Source organism: Xiphophorus hellerii, chromosome 3 (assembly GCF_003331165.1).
Source record: "Xiphophorus hellerii strain 12219 chromosome 3, Xiphophorus_hellerii-4.1, whole genome shotgun sequence".
Taxonomy (NCBI): Eukaryota; Metazoa; Chordata; class Actinopteri; order Cyprinodontiformes; family Poeciliidae; genus Xiphophorus; species Xiphophorus hellerii.
Window position 1 is genome coordinate 26,623,874 of NC_045674.1, and position 24,625 is coordinate 26,648,498.

The 24,625-nt window shown below is 41.1% G+C and overlaps 1 protein-coding gene across 3 annotated transcripts in view; it reads left to right on the forward strand.

Annotated features, from left to right (window-relative positions):
* nfatc1 (nuclear factor of activated T cells 1) overlaps positions 1 to 23,895 on the forward strand; it is a 73,087-nt gene extending 49,192 nt beyond the window's left edge. For 2 of the 3 annotated variants that reach the window (XM_032559336.1, XM_032559337.1), the window contains exon 10: positions 7,896 to 7,997. In XM_032559336.1, coding sequence (XP_032415227.1) covers positions 7,896 to 7,975 — 80 coding nt within the window. In that variant the 3' untranslated portion in view covers positions 7,976 to 7,997. Of the gene's footprint in view, positions 1 to 7,895; positions 7,998 to 22,130 lie in introns of those variants that run through there. The other variant, XM_032559338.1, reaches the window with a different exon arrangement.
* Positions 23,896 to 24,625: the final 730 nt, after the last annotated feature.

Sequence of the window (24,625 nt, forward strand, 5' to 3'; positions counted from 1 at the left end):
AATGTCAAAAACGCTGTTCAAACTAAAATGTGGAAAAAGTAATTGTCCGAAACCTAAAAACTAATTTTGTTACCCTTGACAGTAACTGGGTCTCCACAGCTACTGATTTTTCAAACAAACGCTTGATGGCATTCATGTCATAGCATCTCAATTGGATCAGAGCTTTCACTAGGCCACCCCAAAACTTTTTTTTTTTTTTTGTGGTGTACTTTGAATTATGGTCTTGCTGCTTTACGTCAAAGTCCCAAATTGATTGTCCAAATATTCCTCCTCTGGATTTTTCTTCCTAGAGAGCAGACCACCACACTACCATATCTGATTGTCAGCATGATATTTTTATTCTGAAAGGTTTGTGTCCAGTAGTGGTTATCACTTTGGGAATCTGTAATACATGCCATTTTTGCCTAGTCTCGTTGCTCTTGTACAATTATGAACTCTGACCTTAAATGAGACCATTGGAAAGCCAGCATTTTTCAGCCCTCTGATTCACATGAACAACCTCAGAGGAAAGAAAGAAGGTTGAGATTTCCAAGAATAAACAGGAAATTGACAAAGCTCAAATCTAAACAAACAGTTCAAGAAAAAAAATAGTTCAACATACACCATCAGAAAAAGCGTCCAAATCTGATACCAAAATTTAGTTTGTCTCTTTATGCAGAATAGTAAATTATTTTCCCCTGTGAATATTTTTTTAAAGTTTATTTTTACAAAAAACATTTGAACTGAATTTTTGTCTTTTAGTAAATCCTTGCAGATGTTTATGAAATCCTCAGTTCACTTTGACAAAAAAAAAATTATAATCAACCATTAAAATTACAATTAAATAAAGCTTTATGCTAACAATGAGCATGTGGAAACATCTGTCCAGCACTGTGTCAGACCAGGCAAAAGGATGAACGTAAGCAAAATTTATCAAGCAGTCCCATTTCTAGTGAAGTCATGTAATTTTATTTTCCCTCCACACAAGTTCGTAGTCTATCACTTTAGCAATCCTCCTCAAAGAACGGTGACCAGATATATTCAGCTAGTGATTACAGTTGCATTAGTGACGCACAGGAATGTGCTTTGATTGAACAAGGACTGCGAGGCAGCTCCTTGAAAACCTCAGCGAGTTGCCTTTTTGCATCACCTAATGTCTGAACGAGCATCTGCGGTGAGCTGCTGGAGTCCCGGTAAGTGTGCGGTGGTAACAGCACACTGCCAAGGCATCTGCTGCTCGCAAGGCCTGGCCCCATCCCAAACCCCTTAAATGAGCCCTAAGCTAAAATAAATAAGATCGGAAGGCAGCTTGCAGGGCGCCCCGCTCCCTGTTCACACGCATTACCGCCCTATATTAGCGAGTCAGTGCTCCATTAGAAAAGCAAGACAGGCGGATGACCTCACCACAGTAGCGGTGATTTAACGCCAGCCGTGTGGAATAGCTCTCCTCCTTAGCAATCGGGAGGCCGGTGATTTGGAGTCTGCGGGAGCAAACTTGATCTTCCCCAAGAGTGGCGCACCACCCACGCTTGAGCGCGGAGGCCTCCGGCTCCCATCATCCAGAGGAAATGTGTCTCTCTGGCCAGGTCCAGATTTTACGCAGCCCCCGAGAAATCCCTCAAGTTATCAACAGTGAGCTACTGTACCGCAAGGACCTGGGTTAGTGTGCAGGGAGGTGTAAAGCCCCCAGACTGCCATACACTCTCCCTGTCATAAACTGTTAAAGTCTTCCCTGCTCTGTGATGGAAGCAGCATAAAGCAGGAGGTGATTATTCTCGTGCAGTGGAGTTAGGGTGGGGGAAGCTAGAGGAAGATTCCTATTGGCAGTAAGCTTAAACACTTCGACTCAGTGGCATCTTGGCTCTCACCCGCCACAGTTTTGCTGCTCCTAGCTCGAGATATACCCACAGATCCGCATGGTTCAATGGGTGGAAGCAGCAGATAGTGAAACACACGCTGAGCGAAGACTATGCCTGGTTGCATTGTTGACTCAACGTCGTAAACAACTCATGGTCAGGCTCACATAAAACCGATTTTTAGACGTTGCATATTTACTCACACCCCACTATCTGTGTTTTACAAGGCACATGACTTGGAAAAAGGCAGACAAATGACATCACAGTACATGAGTACATGCGCTATTAACATTTGAGTTGCACTAATTAAGTCTAAAAAAAGAAAAGTTTAAGCATTTGCACATTTTCTCATGTTTCAAAGGCCGGTTCTGATGACTTCACCTTCCCCACATGTCTAAAACTGTATCCCTGCTCACCCCTACTTCTGTAACTCTCTCTATATGTGAAGATGATATATATATATATATACATATATATACACACATACGTAGTGCGGTCTTATTTCCTTTGAAAACAATCACTCTTTCTCTTGTAAGATGGTTTCTGTTAGCATTAGGTGTTCTGCAGTGGACAAGTGGGTGTGGAAGGAGCAGAAACAGTGGCTACCTATTCTAGATGTTTGAGGCTTATGCCATTTGTCCTGTCTCATTAGCTGCTTTGGCAAAGGGTGATGTCATGAAAAGCAGCTAAAAGCAGCAGACAGCAAAGGAACTTGGACTAATCAGGGAGCTAGATTTCTACCAGCTGCCTCTCGGAGAAACAGAGGGCCCTTATTCCCCAAAATAAGACAAACACAAAGCACAATGCAGCCTCTGCCGACTTTTTTGACATTTGACATATGGGCTGCGATTGCCCCGTGTTGCGCTGTCGTTTTCCTTGCAATTGTTTCCTGTTAAATTCAGAGGCGGTGCATTTAAACAAAAAAAGAAGAGAAAAAACAACTACTGTGAGGGTTGTTTTCTTAAACTGGAAGCAATATTGTCAGTTCCTCCTTTCCTCTTTCCTTCCTCCCAACAACAACAAAGTAAGGATTGTGACTTTCTTGAAAACCTCCACTCGGTTCTGACGCTTCCGAGGGCAACTCAAGGCATTCCTCATGGAAACTTTTACACACTCTGGCACGCTGCCCGAACCCCAGGACTCTGCAAAACCCCTAATGATGATTGAAAGCGCATCCACACCATGCTGAAAAACATGCTGAGTAGCTAACATTGGAGAGTGCCGCAAGGCAGGGTCGGAGGGGTGCGGGGGGCAGTGGAATGAGAGGATTTTTGGGCAAAGGGTGTTCATTAGAGAGGAGCATAAAGTGTCTAGGAAGGACTGCTCCTGGATGCGTAGGTGGTGTGTCTCTCGTTTTAAGATGGTATGGTCGGCTAGATGCAGAAGCACTGGAAGGGACAGTGCGCTTTCAGTCCACTCAACCTCTGAACCCCTAGCCTTTAGGGAGCAGGTCAAGGTCCGACTAATAGTGTAGAGAAAGAGAGGCTGTCTTGTGGTTAAGTGCAATGCCTAGAACATAGTCTCCTTCCACATGTAGACATATTGACAGGTACAAGAAAAAAACGTGATGGCTTCTTTATTATTTATGACTTCAGACAGGATGTGGATGTTTTACTGTTGTTGTTATTGCTGCCTTCTCATATTAGGAATCTGCTTTCCTGGCAGCACGTCTCGCGGAGACGTATAAGTAAAAGTTTGAGCTTCTTGAAGAAGTTTTATAGCCAGGGGAAGAATTAATTGGTAGGTGCACTCGCGTGTTAGCCTTTGAGAGTCATTGACTGCCAACAATATGGAAGAACAACTATACTTTGGGGATTGGCAATAGATTTGATTCAATTTCCTCTCATTGAGATTAAAAACCATTACTCCTTCTGCGCGAATTGAGCAGCTTTAGCCTCTTATTGCCCATTATCCAGTTCTACAGACTTCGCTGTGCACTTGAAGTGGTGAAGCAAAGTATTCACCATGCAGATCAATGCAGATATTGTGATGGTATTTGCGCAAAAAATGATTAGCTTATAAAATTTCAGACACCCAGCGCTTTCTTTGATCGTCCAAAACTTAATTGTTGTCAGGCACCGAGGGAGATCAAGATCATTACCTTCCTAGAGGGAGAGAGAAAAAGAAATCTTTGTACAACTTAAAAGCTCTCAGTTGGGAAACATTCCCATAAAGCGAGTATCAGTGTGGTTTAAAACAATATTCACTTGCAATATAAAGGATAGATGATGCAGCTGAAGTACATTAATGGAACCAAGAGATTACGTGATGTCTTCACATTAGAGGAGAAATACCTTTGCTGTTTTGCGGAAGTCCTCTGAATTACCTTAGCACACTCTGTTTCCTTTTACAAATCCTCTCTCTCGGTCCCCCTGGCTAAACATAAGAGCCTCTAAGGTTCTGGTTCTGATCACAGCTTTCTGTTACATATTCGAAAAGCCACGCAATTATTGACAGCGTTGCCTCAAATTGCTTGCAGTTTAGCAGATAATCAGATTTTGTAGTTAGAAACAGCACTAGCATTCAGGGGGCAAAAGGGAGTCTGTGTCTTTAACTTTTAGAGCTTTGTAACAAGCATTTGGAACATTATTGGTTTTAAATCGTTAAGCACCATGAATCTGTAAAAATTAGATTCATTCATTTTGGCAGGTTGTTTCTTTTTTTCTTCTTCTTCTTCTTCTTTCTTTATTCATGCATGTGTCTGCACACCGAAGGCCTTGGCGACTCAGCCAGGAGATCTGGTCTGGTTTCAGTCGCTCCGTCATAATATCCACAGTCACTGTAAAAGAATGCGTCTGCTGAAAAGCTGCCGTGAGATTATCTAAACAAATTGGGTTTCATTTGTGTCTGGGGTCCACACGCGGAGACACTTAGATGAGAGACTTTGAATTGGGTTTTAAATGGGGCTGGTATTACCGAATAGCCACTAAAAAGTATGAAGGAGAATTGCCATGCAGATATTTTTTTTTTTCCTGTGATCTTAAAAGGATGCTTAAAAAGTACAAAAATGAACTTGAATATAAAACTCAACTGGCACAGTAACTGCTACCTCGTCATATATAATGTTTGTCTTATAGTTTCTCCTGACGCAGCCGTTTAGAGGCTCGGTTTATGTGGCTCGCATTCTGAGGTTTGGGAGACACGCGTTGAAAAGCCACCAAGCCACATGGATCAGAGAGGGTCAGGACTAAAACACGGCCTGCGGCTTGGCCGGGGGCTTCCTCTGTATATCTGTGATCATGGAGTTACCGCGTCATTCCAGACACTCTCATTACTGAATCACATTATGACAAATGTCAACGGGGCGGGCTGCTCTGACAAAATGATCTGAGCTTTCTTCCTAGCAAAAGGCAGTGAAGTAATTGTTGCCTTTTCAGAAGAATTCACTTGAGTTTGGCTTTTATCTTTCTGCTTTTAGTTGTTTATCTTGCTTTATTTTTTACATCCAGGCATGTGGCTGCAAACATTGCTCTGGTAAAAGTTAGGGTTTAGCTCCTTTGAGTGCTATTAGAAAGAACAGTATTATGTTAGTTAGTTAGCCTGTGAGCAGATTAGTGTTTTTGAACTACTTCACTGCAAGCACTGGCTGCTATTGCAACCTGAAATAATATTTCTCTATGGAGAAACTGTAAACATGTATTACTTTACAAATAATCTCAAAAGTTGTTTTCAACCCAATTTAGTCACATACCCATAAATACAAATGTATATATAGGGGTTTGTGACTCCTATGTGTACACATAAGGGCATCCAGCTGCCTTCATGATTTCCCCAACTACTGAGTCCCAATGCGTCTACGGTTCAGGCAGAAAAACTATTGGCTTTACAATCTACAAATTGAACAGTTGCAACAGGAAGGTCATTGCTCAAAGACAATCACAGCAAGTACAGTTTGCAGGTTACCACAAGCCATGACATGTTGAAGAAGCTGCTCTGGTCAAATGAGACCAAAACTGAACTTTGTAGCCTGCATGTAGAAGATCGCTATCTACCTAGCCAGATAGCTAACTAGATAGAGGCTAGATGGAGGCTATTGATCTAGCTAGCCAGTTATCTCTTCCATGATAGCTATTTATTGCTAGCTAGCTAGCTATATTGCTATCAATTGCGATTTCTACAGATAGTTAGCATCAGAGAGATTACACAGTCTTACGTGTATCAACACAAAATAAATCACAAATACATACAGACCAACATGGCATTCCTTCAAATACACAACATATATGTTACATATTTAGGAGCTTAATAGCTTGTGGAACGAATGAGACTTTTGATTAAGTGGATCGGTTTTGTCGATCATAATTTTGTTTGCCTTGTTGACCACCCACTCCACGTAAATACACTACGTGGAGTGTTTTACAGTTCATGACAATTTACTAGCTGTTGTCGGTGTTTACCTGATAGCATTTTTTCTGGGCCGGAGAAGCATTTCTGACCCACCAGCAGCAGATGACGCAAAAGGATAAAGCACTTTCAATAAAAGCACAACATATGAAGAATTTTGCTATCAACGTTAGACAACAACTTCTTTAAAAAGTGCAGACGTTGTTCAGTCTTTGTAGTGATAAGTTCATTGTCAATATAAGTTGGGCAGGAGGACTGGCTCTTTCTAAAATCTATGGCTATTTCTTTGGAGCTTTCTCAGGTTTAACAGGAGATAATAAACCTTTGAACACACCATCCCAACTATCACATCTGGTTGGGGATAGCATCATGGGTGAAGGTTGTCAGAGGAAATCCTGGAAAGACTGGCAAGCCCACACCTTTCAGATTTTACAATAGTAGAAATAAAAATGAAAACCATGTATCATTTTTCTTCTTCTTCCCCACTTATAAAATCCCACAAAAATATATTAAAGTGGTGGTCGTGCTGTCATAAAAAGTGGGGTGAATACTTTTGCAAAGGCACTGCATGGAAAAGTCTTGCAGTAAAACACAAAATAAGCACAGTCATTTTAATAAACCGAACGTTTCATAAAGAGGTCTGGAGGGGGCAAGATTAGTTTTTTCCTCACGAAGTGTCCAAAAACATGGACACCGAAGCAGTTGTAGCAGTCAAATGTGGTATACGGAGGCGAGTCTCTATTAGAATGCGGTAACCGTGCCGAGGTTCCTGTTTCTAGCTGTTGTCTTTACAACATATAAAAATACCTGCGGCATCTGTAAACAGGAGCAGGTCTCCATCCCAGACCGCTTAATAACAGCTCCCCATCTGAAATTCGTTAGCTCAGTGAAACAGTATCCTGCAGCGACGGATGTCAACATAGAGGTCTGGTCCAGCTTGCCTGGATGGGGAAAGCCGGTGGGTCTCGGAGCTATTGGCAGAGCTAACCTTCTGCTCAGTACACAAAATACCCCGGAAAAATAGAAGGTGGGTGGGGGAGAATGAGAGAGAGGGGCTGTTGAGATGGAAAGTGTAAGTGAGTGAAATAAAAACTCTGGAGCAGTGAAAGTAGAATCAGTCAGAAGAAGTAAAAAGTACCTGTTTTCGCGATGACGCTACCCTACTGATTTTTCCATAGAGGTCAACGGTAAAGGTAACAAAAGAAAAAGAAAAAGTAGGCCACCAAAACAGGGATGGGTTTATGACCTTTAGCCAAAGGACGACTGTTTTTCTGTCTATCTGGTGAGACTAAAGTGGAACAATACCCAAAGGCCTCAAGACGTGTTTCAAAGTTTTTTTATATATATTTTAAGGTCAGAAGACTCTCATTCTTTCCTCAGATGCAGGAATTTTCAGCCAGCATGAGGAGAAACAGGTCGGCCATAGAAATAAAGGAGACAGAGACGCAGACAGGCTAAGAAGAGAAGAGGGGAAAATCTGAGGTGGAAGAAAGTAGCATACAATCGTGATTTTTCCCTGGCAGCATTTAGCACTGCAAATGTGCTTCTTTACCTCCGTCTCTCTTTCTCTCTCCCCCCACACACACACACACACAGAAACCCACAGACCCTATGTGCTTCTTCCTCAACTGAAGCTGTTAAAACCAAAACGGTAAAAGTCAAAGAAAGAAAAACACTGCCAAAGTTAAAGATCACGTTTTCTTCCTCTCCCACCAGTGGCCGCTCGCAGCGCCGAGACTTACCGAGCAGTGGGTGAACAGGTTTACGTTAGGAGAGGGAATGCACGTAACCGCTGAACTGTAAGTGTCCTACTGTTGACATATGACCCATGGCAGGAATAAACTTCAACCGGTCCCCCGACTCTCTGATTGCACTCAGCTGAGCTCAGATTTGCCCGGAGCAACATGCTATCAAAAAAGGGGAAAGAGCTTTTTACGAGGTATCCTAAAATTAAAGGAGGCATTCCACAGAAACTGCAGCAACATTCAGCTACAAACATTGTAGCAGATATATAAAAAAAAATTAAAAATTTACCTTCCAACTCCTTATTTAGGATAGAAAACAAAAAGCATTTTTGATATATACATGTATATTATGTCGTTGACCTGCTCGTGCTTTTTGATTTACTGTCCCTGAAAATATAATGATATTTAAGTGAAATAACTGGATAAATGTTTATTTATGCAGCTCCATTTACATTTTAAATCTAGGAATGACATCTAACCCAACTGAACCACATGCTACACGCAAGTTACGGCTGGATAATAAATCCATAACAGCACATAAAGCGAAAGACACGTGAACAATATCAGCGGATAATACATCTGACAGAATATTCAATATTCAATACACAGAATATTGCAGGTGTTTTGAACATCCGGCAGCCATATTGGATTTTGGAGTGACAATTATGGTTGGAATTCTGCCTTCCTGCATAATTTTCCCAACTTGAAAATGATCATTTCCTTCTTCTGACATTCAATAGAAATAAAAACTGCCATTATTATTCTCTATTTTTTGCTGACCAAACAAAACAACCTTTTAAAACAGTGTGTTTCGGACCACATAAGGGTCTACACTCTGGTTCTGTGCACAAACGCCTCATTTCTCATTTAGCTATTTTATAGTGATTTAAATGAATTCAGCAATGCAAATAAAAATACAAATTAGCACAACTACTGCAATAAATGTGAAATTTATTCCAACAGTGTTTTACTAATATTTTATAGGGTTAAAGCTATTAATAAGGACAGCTTTTGGGATATGTAAGTAACCCGTTTGTCTGGTATTGATCGCTTATAATTGATCAGAAGACATTGGTTAATAATTTATCAACACTTTCTGGATAGACTCCCTGCAGACAGTGTTGTTGTTGATTTAAATCTGGATTCTATTAGCACATATGCTTGTCTTGGGCTGTTTAAATGTACTGGACCTAGAACCATTTCCAAACGGCATGTAAGAAAAATGTCTAATGCATTCTGTAGCTCCTTTTCTGTGAAAGTACACACACACACACACACACACGGCAGGTTCGCCTCCTGAGCTATGCTATCCGCTAAGTCTCTGGGATTTGTAACAGCATGAACAAAAGGCAGGTGAAAACCTGATCCCATGATTTACAGTTGGCAGAAAGCATCGCCTTCTCACCTGCTGTCTCTTTCTTCACCCCTGACTCAGTCAGTCTGGAACTGCACAGAGTCCAGATGCAGGTTCTGCAGCTCTGGCTCTCTGTGGAAATCGTGGCGAGGGCGAACACATTGGAGAGGAAGATAAGTGGCCTCTCTCCACCTCCTTTCCTTTTGTGTGTGAAGAAGTCTGACGATGTGCCTTGAGGAAGACCCTCTCCTCTGTGTCTTTGAGTCCCAGCAGACTCTGAGGATTTAAAGCTGCAGACCATTCTCTCGGGGTCAACAAAACGACCGTTTATCTGATGGTTCCTGGCTTCGGCGTGGCGTTGGAGCGCTGCAGGGAAAACGAAGAGAACATGTTCTTATTTAGTGACGTCTTCTTTCCTCTTTAGAGTCTTTTTTGACATTGGGTTACATTTGACTTTCAACATATCATGCAGCCGCCCACACTGTAGCATGACAGCGGAGGGAGTGAGGTTAGCAGTTTAGTTTAGAAGACTTTGTTCAAATGAGTTTTTTAAATTAAGGTTTTGTGAAGTTTAAAAAACAAAAAAAAGGTGATGGCTACCCATATCTGTGGTAGGAAGATTAATAAATCTCCATAGCAATGGAAAGTTAACAGCTTTCTCATTACAGAAATTTGATGTTACATTTGTTTTGAAGCTCTGATTTAGGTTCAGTGTTAGGCCCAAGGTTAGCACTTTCTAGTTGTCGATTGTTTTGGTGCTAGTTGTAAGTATGCTACTAGCTGATAATATTATATTTCTCCAGATTGTATGGACTGAAAAAGTTGCCTATGTATATTATATATACTGTATATATTATATATAAATTATATATAAATTATATTCTCAGTAATTCGGCTTAATTCAAAGACTGCCTCTTAGTTTTCCTCAACATTTTTCGACTCCCATCCAGGAGACTCGCAGTTGAGCAAACTTGGAGTTGGAGGCTTGTGGCTAATTTGAATACAAGAAAGCGCAACGTCCTTGTAGCAAATATGCTAATGGCAAAAGTCTAACAACACAACTGCGTTACACTTAATTTTTCTACCGGCGAATTTGAATTGAAATGAACTTATATTTAAAGTTGTACTCCTTTCTCGTTTTGTCCCTTAGTGTTACGAGAACAAAAATCTCCTATCCCAATGAATCTTGGGATAGGAGACTTTTGTTCTTGGGCTGCAAAGGATAAACCAGACCTATCCTTCAAATTGGGGAGAAGGACACATTTGGAGGGCTCTTCGAATTTGCTCAGCCTTCGTCCCATCGCTGTGGCCTCAAATGCGGCCTTTGAAGGCTGAATTCGGGCACGTCCTTTAGCATAGTGACGCAGATGTTGTGTAATTTAGAACAAAGTTAAACTTTTCCGTCTCTTCCAAAAGTTTGGAATATTTGCTAAAGAAAACTCTCTGCACAGATGTAAACAGTTTACATCATAGAGTTGCTGAAGCTAATAAATCAGCTAAAACAGGCTAGCTGGATGTTAGCCAGCTACAAATCAGATTTCCTCACTTTTATACACACTCACATTGATATTACTATTACTTACCCAAGATCGAATAAAGTAAGAAAATCATAACTAACCCTTAGACATTCAGAGTTTTCAGTTTTTTTGGAGGGAAAAGTATCTTGCAGTCACAAATGGCTTTTAGTCTCTAGTAGCTGCGGCCCACTTGTATTTTTAGCAACAACAACAACACAAAAATAATATGCCTGGGTATCCTGCATATGACAGTGAGGGGAGTTTTCAGTTTTTCATGGATGGCAAAACAGAGGGGTTAACCAGAGGCCGTGACATGCTCCTTACTCTCACACATCATCAGCTGCAAAACACTAAAACAACAGGAAAGAGCCTCTCTAAGCACATCTCTGCGTGATGGATAGTGAACAATAAAGCACAAACTGATGTAACCCCCTTTTTGGACGGACACCCAATCACTTCACTTTGTAAAAATAAAGGAAAGTAATTTAAGACAGGCAACAGTTGATTTAGAGCTCCATGCTACTTGTGCAGTAGTAAATTGTGTTCTGTACAGGTGCACAGCCAGATTTCAACCAAGTGACCGCAACCTACTGCATTATGATTGCTTCAGTATGTGTTTTTTCTTTTTTTTTTACACTGTGTGCAGATTTCCAAACTAGTAAAATCTCGAGCTGTCTAAATCAGCCTGCGTAGGAGCTCTCATAGTCCAGACTCCTTCGCTGCAGCTTTTATCAGATGGCTGAGTTATTTTACCATAAAGCCACCGGTAATGAGCTGTGCAAAGAGTTTTAATGTCTCCTTTCATATCTCAATCACCGAGATGTAGTGCGTTCGCCTCGGTTTGATGCTTTTTAATGGTCTTGTGTTTGCGTTACGCTTCATTGGCTGTGTGAAACTGAGCTTTTGTTTTCATCAAGTCATCATCACATGCACACGGAAGCTCTCGCGCTTCGAACTTCTGAGCGTGCTTTTGATAAACACTTTGATTGTCGAGCTCTGTTGTGGTATTCTCGCGCTCGTAGCTGCAAGAGCACAACTTAACCCAATCAGGCTGAACTGTACAAACTGGAAAATCCGACGCGCAGGCTTTTAGAGCAACATTTCAAACATCTGCAACACGTTCGGTGAATTTCCTTGCCAGTCCGGTTCGCGTTGAGTACAAATCGCACAAATCTGTGAAATCCTCCCTATACGCCAAGTGTATGTCCTGCAAATATTTTCATTTGATTTTATTTATTTGAAACACCGTTCGTTATCCGGTCTCCAACGACCGCACAATGAATTCAGAGGAGTCATTGTTAAGGGCACTGGAGACCGCCTTCCACGTAAACACCTCCCTCCCTTCATCCTCCCCAGAGACCGACCTCAAGCGCACACACCCGCGGCCTCCTGGGCTCCCGGGAGGAAATGAGAGGAGGAGGTGAAGAAGAGGGAAGTGTGGCAGGCCCACAAAGAGAGACAGACTGTGGAGTGATAGGGAGAGGTGGAACATACCACCTAAGATCAAAGACAGCGGTTGTGCGCCAATGTAAGCTCATCAGTGGTGGGGCTTTCAGTAAAAGTTGTTTTCTTTATGGTCCTAATTTGGGATACCACTGTTTTACTGTTCTCGAGCCTTTCTAGAAAGTCTGGCTATGCTTAAGGGGAACAGGTGAGGCACACAATGAAACTCATAGGTGGTGCTATTTTGTTTGGCAAACAGACCTGATTCATCTAAAAAGGCTCGGAAAACATCTTTGTAGCCCAGTATTTTAATCAAGTGTAGAGATTAATTGAATTAAATGGCAAGTTATTCAGAAGGCTTTGCGTTTTGTTCTATTTAAATTGACATGTTGGACTGAACTTTAGTCTTAAGATTGATTCTTTAGTAGAGGCGATTTGTCATCCAGGTAAAAGCCAGTAGTGTTGATGTAGAAGTATACAGCAGACAATTGTTCACAGCTTGAAGCATTTTCTTTATTACGAAACATGAATAGTTGCTGAACCTGCTCCTTTACGGTAGTTATTTACACATACTGGAGAACACGACAAAACTTTTTTTCTTTTTCCTGCTTCAGGTTTGGAATTGCCCTTTAAACCACATGACTCGTACAGAAACTTGCTGAAATTTTGACCCGTTTAAGATGAGAGAACCAGGTCAGGTTTGTAGGTCAACCCTGTTTGTACACACATTTCTCTATTGGGCTGAGATCGGAGCTTTGTGACGGTCACTAAAAAACATCGACTTTGTACTCGGTCATTGTCCATTTTGAAGACGCCGTTGTGTCCAAGATTTTAACATCTGTGCAGATGTCTTTAGCTATTACGAAAATATTTTCTCATGACATAATCTACTTTGTGAAGCACACCAGTCCCTCTTGCTGCTTCCATACATCACAGTTGGGATAGTCTTCAAGGTTAGAAATGTCACCCTTTTATCCTTCAAATGCAACATTGGCCAAGCACTTTATTTTTACTTTTATCCTCTCCAGGGCATGTCTCCAGAAACTAAGGTATTTGTGCGTGAGTGAAAACCATAATCAGCTTTGTTTTATGTTTCTTTTGAAATCATGTCTCTTTCCTCTCTGAAGGGCCTTTCCAGCCATGTGGGTACGGTTGGTGCTAGTTTCACTGTTGGTAATCACAATTACCAGCTTCAGCCTGAATCTACACAAGGTCGTCATAATCTCCACAACAATTGTTCACCTCTGGAACACATAACCCATCTCCTTTCTCAATGTGTCTGTTTTTTATACTTCCGTATAATTGTTTGAAGAGATTCCTGCAGGCACCCGGAAAATGTACACAAGATGAGGCAGACTTTTGGCTTGATGACTTGCCTGGTGTCGCTTCTGTTTTGCCATGATGTCACTCAAGGATGTAATTTGTTTAAGATGTTGCCTTAGAATCCATCCTTTAGGTGTGCTAATAATTCATTCAAATGTTAGCTGTAAGAAGCTGAAAAATGATCTTTTCTCGCCTCTCCTTTCAGCTGCTGGTTAGTTGTTGACTCCATAAGAGAAACTTCAGATCGATTTTGAGAGCGACGATTCTCATCTACCATGCCACACATCATTCAATGACTCTTTATTCACAAGTTTCAAAGTGTTACCAGTCTTTGCAGCAATGCTAAAAGTCGACTGGCAGCCCCACGTTACTGCAGCAGGCTGTTGTGACACCTCATTTTTTGAGATAGACCCACCTCATCCTAAAACAAACTCCAGCTCTGCTGCCATTTTTTTTATTTTCTTAATCCACTCTGTCCGTTTTGAATCCTGGATGTTTCCACTTGGGAAAGCCTGAGGCTTCACACGTTCAGTCTAGCTGCGCAGATGAAATATACTGTCTGCACATATCATCACATCATTAGGCCCAAAGGGAGCCCTGCTATGGATTAGAAGCTGTCGACCTGTGAGGCACAAATGAATTTATGAAGCACTTTATCAGCATGAAGAATGAGCGGAACGCTTTGTCTCCTTCCATTCGCGTTTATCTGTGGGAATGATGACAGCGTCGCCCTTCCGTTTCACTCGTCCCCTTTCAGCCACTCCATCTTGATCGCCCTCGGCCGCGTCGCGCCGTTTTGTGCGCCCACGTGTGCTCTGACCCCCAAGGTTGTTACAGTCAACTAAAACCAACGAAACAACGAAAGCTGAAATCGAGAAAACCTTTTTCGTTAACCGAAATAAATAAAAATGGTAATTACTGGGGAAAAACTATAACCAACTGGAACAATGCCATGCATTAATACAATTAACCAAAACATACTGAAATTACAGATGCAATATCCTATGTTTTCATCTTAGTGATTCTGTTTATTAGCCTTTTGAATTTGTTTTTTCTCCACAAAAGCAGTTTGCATCAGCTGTTGGCAAATTACAGCACTTGGCGCAAGTCTGCAAAATGGCGACAGCAAAAGTTGGAAGAAAACTCCAGAGTCAGCCGGTTTGTTCAACAATAACTGAACACATTCTTTGAAAATGGCATCTACTGTTGAGTATTCATTACCCAGTCGGTGTATACATAATCACTATACTGTGGTGGCCCTGAAGTGCAAACCACATCAACAAATGACTGAACACAACAAATTGAAAACCACAACATATTCAAAAAACAACCACATCCACTATATGCACAACTACAGATTAAGAAAACACAATGACTTCTTTTTTTTATATATGTTGAGTTTTTGGGTGTGTAGTTGTGTTTAGTGATTTGTTGAAATGGTTTGCACTTCAGGGCCACCATATAATACAATATTTTCACCTTCTTGAAATCTACACCTAAAAATAAACCAATGTATGAAAAAACTAAAACTACTACAATGGCTAATAAAAACTAAGCTAAAATTAAACAATATTTAATTCAGAATAACTAACAAAACACACTCTTAAAACTAACTCAATTAGATAAAAAAAGTCACAATGAAATGAAACTAAGCTATTATAACCCCCGCTGACCTCTGACCCCTCCCTATTTTTTGACGCCGGTGGTTGCGAGCAGAAAGTAAGTGACGCAGTCTGAGCCACTTGAGCCGCGCGTGGGAGGCAGCAAATTGTCCATTAAGTGTTTGAGCAGAGGCCGAGCGAAGATTTGATATAGTGGGGGAAACAAAAGTAATATGTAGCCGGAAATTCAATTGTCTCTCTCTCTCTCTCCAGCAAGTTGCAGCTTTGCCTTCCCAACCAAATCAATTTCGCATGAAAGCGCAAGTTCTGATTAGGTTTGCCACCGAGTCCACCTCGCGGCCGGTCTCCTCCGGTCTCTGCGAGCGGGTGGTGTTTACAAGACAGAACTTCAGTGACTCAGATGAACTTCCTCGCGCTGCCGAAACCCTGATTGCCACAATAGAAGGAAGCCGTCTCCGATTTCTCACAGAGTTGATGCGGTGCATGCGAGCATAGGAAATATTTCCCTCTGCTTCATTGTGGAAGTCCTTGACCCCGAAGACCAGCTGCAGTCAATACGTGTCGGTGGAGCAAGAGGAGAACCAGGAAGACGCCCTTTTCTCCTCCAGCATCAAGAGACCCCAACCGGGAACAGACATTGCTTGGCAGGAGGCTACCGTTACAACTTTGAGGTCGGGGGTCGCGTTATAGGTCGTCAGCTCGAGGGAGGCCTGAGTGGAGGCTGGGAGTTTGTGCCGGTCAGGACTCATTCGACTGCGTGGGAGATTGTGTTACGACAGCGCGGCTCTGACGCCCACCGGGCTCTGCATCTTAGACCACAGGGCATCCTCGGTTCTCTGAGGAAGCCCGGTTGTTATCGAACCCCAGTGCACAGCGCACGCCTCCGACAGTGCTAACTGAATCCCCAGTGCAGGTCAGGTTTACGCTGAGAGTAACTAAGTTGTAATGCTCTTACCTGCATTGTGGTATAATGAATGTGGAAGAAAACATCCCGTATGCTGGACATATGCGTGTTTGGAATGTGTTCTCCTAAAGTATTTCAGTTAAACGTCTGTGGGAAGGCCCGATTCACTAGCCTGTGGACCAAAATATGAACATCCTGGATTAAAATAGAGATATGCAACGCTAATTGAAATTCCATGCTGTTTTCATCTGAAGTGCACTTCAAAACTCATTATGGCAAAAGTTGTGGAAGGCACTTACCTGGTTTGAATGCTGCTAAATAAATGTGGATGCGTCACTAAGTAGTACGGTATCAAAAATATTAAACTTCTAAGAAAAAACAGATTGCAATATTTAGATCTAATTTTGCGTTGCTTTTTTGTGGTTTTGCAGTTAAATTTATTAGAAACTAAGATTTAAGCAAATATTTAACGCATTTCCTCATTTAACATTAGAAATTGATAACAGACGAGTCAGTCAAATTTTATTTGTATAGCACATTTCAGCAGCAAGGCATTTCAAAGTGCTTTACATCATAAACAAAAACACAAAGTCATAGAATCAGCAATCAAAACATGACATTAAGTCAAGTGCCATCATTAAATTCATATTACGTTGTTTTAGTTTTCTGGAAGTTCGTTCCAAATTTGTGGTGCATAGAACCTGAATGCTGCTTCTTCTCGTTTGGTTCTGGTTCTGGGGATGCAGAGCAGACCAGAACCGGAAGACCTGAGAGGTCTGGAAGGTTGATACAACAGCAGCAGATCTTTAATGTATTGTGGTGCTAAGCCGTTCAGTGATTTATAAACTAACAAACTAACTATTTATAAACTAACTGTTTAAAAACAACAGTATTTTAAAGTCTATTCTCTGAGAGCCAGGGTAGGGACATTAGAACTGGTGTTATGTGCTCTATCTTCCTGGTTTTAGTCAGAACACCAGCAGCAGCATTCTGGATCAGCTGCAGCTGTTTGATTGATTTGTTGGACAGACCTGTGAAGACGTTGTTCCAGTAATCAGTGCGACTGAAGATAAATGCATGGATGAGTTTCTCTAGATCTGGCTGAGACATTAGTCCTTTAATCCTGGAAATGTTCTTCAGGTGATTGAAGGCCAACTTAGTAACTGTCTTTATGTGGCTCTGATGTTCAGGTCAGAGTCCATCACTACTCCCAGGTTTCGGGCCTGATCTCTGGTTTTTAGTTGTAATACCTGAAGCTGTGCATTGACTCTAGATCTATAGCTCTAGATCGCTCCTCTTTAGGTCCAAAAATAACTTCAGTTTTGTTTCTGTTCAGCTGGAGAAAGTTTTGGCACATCCACACATTTATCTGTTCTAAGTGGATAATCAGTATGGCTATTTTGTAGTGTTACTTATTTCAATGATGTAATCCAGAATTAATGTAGAGTAAGTTTTTTTGTGTTTTTAGATTTCTGTCTTTTATTCAGTGCCATTACAAAGTATTCTCACCAGCTGAGCTTTTTCACATTTTAAAACGTTCAAACACCAAACGCGAATGTATCTTATTGGGATTTTACGTAGATAAACGCAGCAGTGGAAGGAAGACCATAAATAGCTTTCAGTTTGTTTATAGAAATAAAAATAAAGTGTGGCATATAATTGTATTGAGCCCCCCCTGAGCAGTCTACTGCCTGGAGTTCACATTTATGTAATTTAATCTCAGTAAACATACACCTACACCTCTAAATCTGGTAATTTGCTGACAGGAAAACTACTAACTGTGCACACCACCCCCACCTTGAAACATGGAGGTGGCAGTGTCATGCTGCAGTGTAAGAGGGAAGCTGGTGAGAGTTGATGTAAAGACTGAGGCAGTTACATGCAGGACAATGTAGAGGCTCAAGGTTCACCTTCCAGCAGGACAAGATAAGCTAAACATGGATCCAGAGCTAAAAAAATGAATTTCAAAAAATGTGTCGGCCTCCAACTCCATTCGAATCTGTGGCTTGAATTCAAAATGCACCCAGTCTGAATTACCTATAATCTATGTTAATCTGTAACATAAATTCCCTAGAAACAATAATAAAAGGTGTGTGAATACTTTTGCGGGGTATTAAAAAAAATAACGATTTGTCTTCAGAATGTCAGTCAGTTCAGATCTCCAAATCATTCAGCTGACAATTAAGTGTGTATTTCCTAAAATCTACATTTTTTTAACCTCTATTGGACAGTTAAATGTTGCTGTTACTTATATTGCGCACATTTTTTGCTCTTCCATTTCCACCACCCGTTAACCTGAAGCATAGTGACCGACATGCACACTGCTTTCCTTCTTAGCAGGTTGAAGCAAATCGTCCTCCATCACATTGGATGCAGGTAATTGTAGCGAAGTCAACATTTACCCAGCCTGCCGTCACACCCAGTGTTGACAGAGCTGCAGTCCCCCCCCCCAAAAAAAAACACACCAGCAGGGACACACAAAGGGGCCGGATTGCCGATTCATCTGTTAGGCTTAGATTGCATCTCAGTCTTAATCTTCGTCTCACTCTCATACCCAAAAATAACCCACCCCACCGTACGTATGGGCCCTGACAGGTCCGGGATGCGTTTAACCGAGCGCTCTGGGGGTGCAGCTAATAAAAGGACGACGCTCTGTGTAACTAGTGCTTTGCAGGACACGTGTTTCGTTTTTTTTCCTCTTTTTTTTTTCAGCAGGGGAATATCTGGAGCTTAGTTTTCCACTGTTTTTGTTTATCCGCGAAAGCGTATCCTCCCAGTTACAGGTTTCCATTATTAACCTGGAGCAGAAAGTCAAAAAAAAAAAAAAAACATGTTTCCAGAGCTGCACAACAATGCTCTGAATCCTGGGGCCATTTTCGTTTTACGATGAAATCCTGAAGATGTGACATGTTGGTGCGGAAAGTTTCAGTTCAGTCGAACTTCAGATGTGAAAAAGTGTAGTAGATTTCTAGAAACAGGACACCTGTCGAGTCCTTTTCGTTTATGACCCTTCACAGAGGTAATAACTTGGATGATCACTCATTCAGGTTCTTTAAAAAATTTCTCAGTTTCCCAGAAATTGTGGCAACTGAATAGTATACGCACGATGCAGCATCAAGTGGCTATAAATAGCTCGGCGGTGTTGTCTTGTGGTGCGACAGTTGGCCACATCCTGTTTCTAAAATTCTCACATTGGTGACAGAGTACGAAGATGACAACACAGAGGCCAGTGTTTTACCTTCAGCAGCTCTTTGTGACACTTTTTTTTTTTTTTTTTCTTTTCTCAGAACGGAACATCGCCCTGCATGCCGACGGAAAATATTAGTTGAGAAAGCTTTAAAATAGCGCCACAGTTAATACGTGGGCAGACGGGACGTCACTTTTAAACCAAAAAATTGAAAGGAAGCAACAAGATTTGCAGCAAAGAAAAAGAAAGGGAACATTTGTGGCTTTTTTTTTTTTTTTTTTTTGCTGCCGAGTTGTTGGGTTTTCCCAGCCCTCGTGCAGAATTACCTGGAGCCGTTTTCTCACCTCTGCAAACAGAGCCGAGCAGCAGCGGCATTAACGCTGGATCATTTCATTGTTGCATGTGCTTGCTTTATGTCCTGTAATGGTGGAGCTAAAAATAACCTCCGCGTGTAAATGCCTGTTTAGCCTCGGAGTGGAACAGGGTTGAAAACAGCCAGCGGTGTTGGCACAGGTTGGATTTTTCCAAAGGGAGTTCCTCCTGTTGAGGGAGGTGAGCCCCGACCAACCGGGGTGGATGCGTGTGTGTGTGTGTGTGTGTGAGAGCGTGAGTAGGATGGTGTTTGCATTCAAAGCGGAGGGCATGAGATTCAAAGTTTGTGACCTTTCTTTTTAAGATGTTTCAGATTGTGTCCATCCATCCCTCATAGGCTTCATTTGGAGCTACCTACCTTGCACCGCAAAAACGCAAAATCTTACCAAGTGTTTTTGGTCTAGTTTCTAGTGGAAACATCTTAGAACACTTAGAAATAAGACAAAAACTAATAGATAACCTTTCGGCAAAACACAGGAACTTGTTTAAGTGAATAATTTCACAATACTGATGAAAAAGTACTATATCCATTGGCAGATTATTTCACTTATAACATGGGAAAAATATCTTGAAGTGATATTTATAACAAGTTATTTTTTCCATGTCATGTGTGAAATAATCTGCCAATGGATATAGTACTTTCTCGTCAGTATTAGGGAATTATTGAATTGAAGCATGTTCCTGTATCTTGCTGAAAGGTTATTTATTAGATTTGTCGTATTTCAAGTGTACTAAGACATTTGCACTAGAAACTAGACCAAAAACACTTGGTAAGATTATTTTTTGTGGCGTACTTGTAGATTGTTTCAGTTTTTACATACAATTTGCCGTCGTGCAACAAGCTGCAGCACATTTTTGTGTGTTTACACTGAATCCCACGGAGCCTCAGGCTGGGTTTGTGTTGTTTTTGTCTAGAAATGTGCTGATGCCCCGTCGTTCCAACCCTATCTGTTGATAACAAACTGCCAGGCCTCCTTTGAACCTCGAGGTGGGCGGACTTCCTGTCGCTGGTCTCACCCGTCTCGTTTTTCTCTCGGTGTCCGCTTCAGTCGCCGTTATCACCCCAGAGGCTGAACGGAGCTCCCCTGTTTGCGGGGACTCGGGGGTCCTCGCCATCTTTCTCCAGTCACTTCCCTCTGTTTTGCCAAAGAAGACAGCAGATAAACCGGGGAGGGAGGGTACTGATCCCTGCGCTGCCCCGACCGTGGGAAAAGTGCGGGCACAGGAACCGGTGGCAGGAAAGACAAGACGGCGGCGTGAAAACACAGATGTGTGCGCGAGGCCGATACGCATTCGTAATGACATAGATATGTTTGGACTGCAGCTACTGATATCCGTGTATTTGTCTGCTTGGTTGTGACTGTGCCGTTGTTAGCGCGGTGTCACCGTTACACATTATGTACACACACACCCAGTCAAAACTTATTGCATTCCGTAGTATGAAAATATGTTTTTCTGGTGTCGATTTGCTTACATTTACTGTTAATGCTGTTGGGAAGAAATCCTTTGTCCAATTCCAATGGCTGGATTAACTTGTTTCAACCAAAAATGTGTTGATTTCAATTTTATTTAAGGTCACTTATACCATTCTCAACAATCAATGGAAACGCATTTATCGACATTACAGCAACCTTTATCGTAATCCTTACAGTTTTAGAAGTTGACTCGAACAAATAAACTAATTTCATGTGACAGTTTAGTAAAAGGTGTTGGGGGTCAGAACTGAGTAACTTGACCTACAGAACAGGTTTAAGAAAAATTACTTGTCTTTTATTTTTGTTTATAATTTGTTAGTTGTATTAAACCATATGTCGTTTCGTTTCCAAATTGTTGAAATTCTACATGCAGTTTTCTAAGCCCATCAACCTAGGCGTTCCACAGGGCTCGATGTCTGCTCCACTTTTCTTTAGCTTGTATATAAATAAATATCTCGTCTAGAGGAATCTAAAAAAAAAAAAAACGTTTGCTTCTCCTCTGTCTCATCTTGTACTTTTCATATCTGTGAATAAAGCTGCAAGAGAATATTTATAACAACTCAGAAAAACAAGATCTAGTCAGTCTTTTCTTCATGCACATCACATGAGAATTTTTGCTTTCAAATTTGACCACACGCCGGCAGACGGTCCTCATCCTGTTACAGCTTTAGTCAGTGCTGTCTGCATTACGCATTTCATTTCATTTAATTTACGGTACTTCATTTCTATTAACTTGCTAAAAAAAAAAAAAAACATGTTTGTTTCTTGTATTGTCCTTTTAACTACAATCGGCTAGTCTAATGGATTTATTAAAATAAAGTACACTTTCCATTAAGGCTGGATAAACAAAAGGATAGAAGAACTATTTATTCAATTAACCTCAACTTCCAGGGTTTACTTGAGGCACTAAAAACCAGAAGCCTGGCCAGCATTTTACAAATGACAGCAGTGTGAGTTCTCATCAACTGTGTGATTTTTAACAATCCTTTTGTTTCTTTTGTCTCGACAGTGAACGAGATCATCAGGAACGACCTCTCCAGCATTTCTGTGCACACTCACGCGTAGACGTCCAGATGTCTTCTGCTGCAGCACAGCTCCGCACAGACACACACACACACACACACACACCCAACCCCAGCAGCAACATCAGCCGAGGGATGACACACACATAGACACCCCCGCGCGCGGACACACGCATGAAAAAGAAAGCCAGAGGTCCAGAAAAATGAAGAAAAGAAGCTTTGACGAAGATCTCCTGCCTGGGTGTTTAAACTCAGAAAGCGGCTGCAGACTCAAACCGACAATCACCGGCAAGCTCTGTTTGAATAAACAAGGTGAATGTCGTATCGAAGAAGAAAAAAAAAAATGAAAAAAAAAAAACCGAAGAAGAAAAATAAGGGAAGTGATATCAGGGGCAAAGTATGTGACTACACTTGCCTTAATTCACAGCAGATGTTCTATTAGTGGACCAAGCAGTTCAAGAAGACTGAATTGCTCCTCTTAAAATGACAATCTTCATCTCAAGTCGGCGTTAACGCACGGACAGGATAGCTGGGCGGTGTCGGGCCTCGTTACTTTGACTCATTCATCAACAACCAAACTGGTGCCTTACAGCAGTCCTACTGTCAAAACAGCAGCAGTCATGTGCAGATGGTTCACCGAAGCCCAAAGCAGAAGTTTTTATATGTCATTTATATATATATATATATATATCATTTCAATGATTTGTTTACAGAGGAACAGAGCAAAATGTTCTAAAACACGTCAGGCGTATGTGAATACATGGTAATCGCTTTTTACCTGCTTTCCTGTTATTATTATTATTCCTAATATCTTCTTTTTCATGTATGCTGAATGTTATGTATTATAATTCTTTTGTATAAACAAATCTGGTAAAAAAAAAAAAAAAAAAAAAAACTAACTAAAATGTATGCCTTATGCTTGTATCATGAACATTTCCCACTTTTTTTTTAATCTTCAGTTTCTCATTTTGCTTTTCACCTTAGTGCCTTTATGTTTTTCAAACGCAACGTTTCTCCGTCTTCCAGCCCTCGTCCCAGATCACGTCACACCGATGCAAAGACAATCAGAGAATACGAAGTGCAAATCTTTAACGACAAAAGTTCCCAATTAGCAGGAGCTTATAAGTAGGAGTTGACCTTTTTTCGAGCAACGAGTTAGCTGAACAACGGTATGCGTACCTGCTGAAATTAGAAGACTTCTTGCACTGCAGGCGTGTCTGTAAATAGACAAAGGGATGTTGTTTTTATATTGTGTTAAGTGAACCACAAGCTCAGTTCTGTTTTAGAGAGGAGTTGGCTGGACTGTTACTTATTTTAGAAGGTGGCAATAATTGATCTTTGTCAACCAAAGGATTTTATCTTTGGTGAAGTTATTGTCCAAATTCTTTTTTTTTTTTTTATCTGTATGATTCTCGTACATCAAATATTATGCACTTTACAGCAGACTTTCTTTCCTTCAGACCAAATATTATCGAGTGATTCCCTCTGCTGTGTCACATATCAACTCTCGTCTGTAGCCTTTCCCCCCCCCCCCCCTCACGTTATCCGTCTTACGGCGCATGCACTCCATAATGTTGCTGGGAATCATTTAGCTGACCGTAGCTTCCTGAATAGCTTTCCCTACACATTTGTGGACATACTCTGTATTAGCATGACTAAACTGTAAGGATAAGGTTTCTATTTTGTGCCTTACGCTCTTCCATGGCTTTAAAAAAAAAGGAAGAATGGTTGCATCTGTGTAGAGCTCCCCTCTAAAGGCACAAGGTGAAACGTTTCTCTTTAATATGACATATTTATGAAAGAAAAAATGGAATTTGTTTAAAGTGATTTTAATTAATATGTTCTCTAAAAATTAATGAATAAATCACACAATGGTGACCAAAAAGTCTATGCTCTGGTGTCTTTGATACTTCAGCGAGCAGGTAGTCATATTTGTGGGGCGTGTTGCAAAAAAAAAAGTCAACGCCGAGGACTTGCTCTGACACAAGTTGGGTCACAGGTATACTAGTTTTGGTTTTCAATCCAAAAACAATGGGTCAAGGTAAACACTGTTTGGCGTGAAGGAGTGATCCAGATAGGCCTGTCACGATAGCAAATTTTGCTGAGCGATTAATTGTCTCAAAAAATTATTGCGATAAACGATAATATTGTCTGAAGACCTTTTTACACTGATTTAATGGAAATGACGTAATAATGCATGTGATTTCCTGCCAAAGATAGATACACTTTATTTTCAAAAGAATATTTAACACTGGAGCTGATAAACTAAATAAACAAAACAACCAAAAACAAAATGGATTCTCAGTCTCCATTAACAAAAAATGTACTTGATAAAAACTAAACAACATAAAGCCAAAGTGGAAATAAATACTGCATTCAACCAAAAGAGTGCAGATTATGAAGTCTGTATATTATGTTGCCCTTCAGTAATAATTAGATTTAAATAGAGAAGATGGGCACATCGACTACCTGATGCAATAGT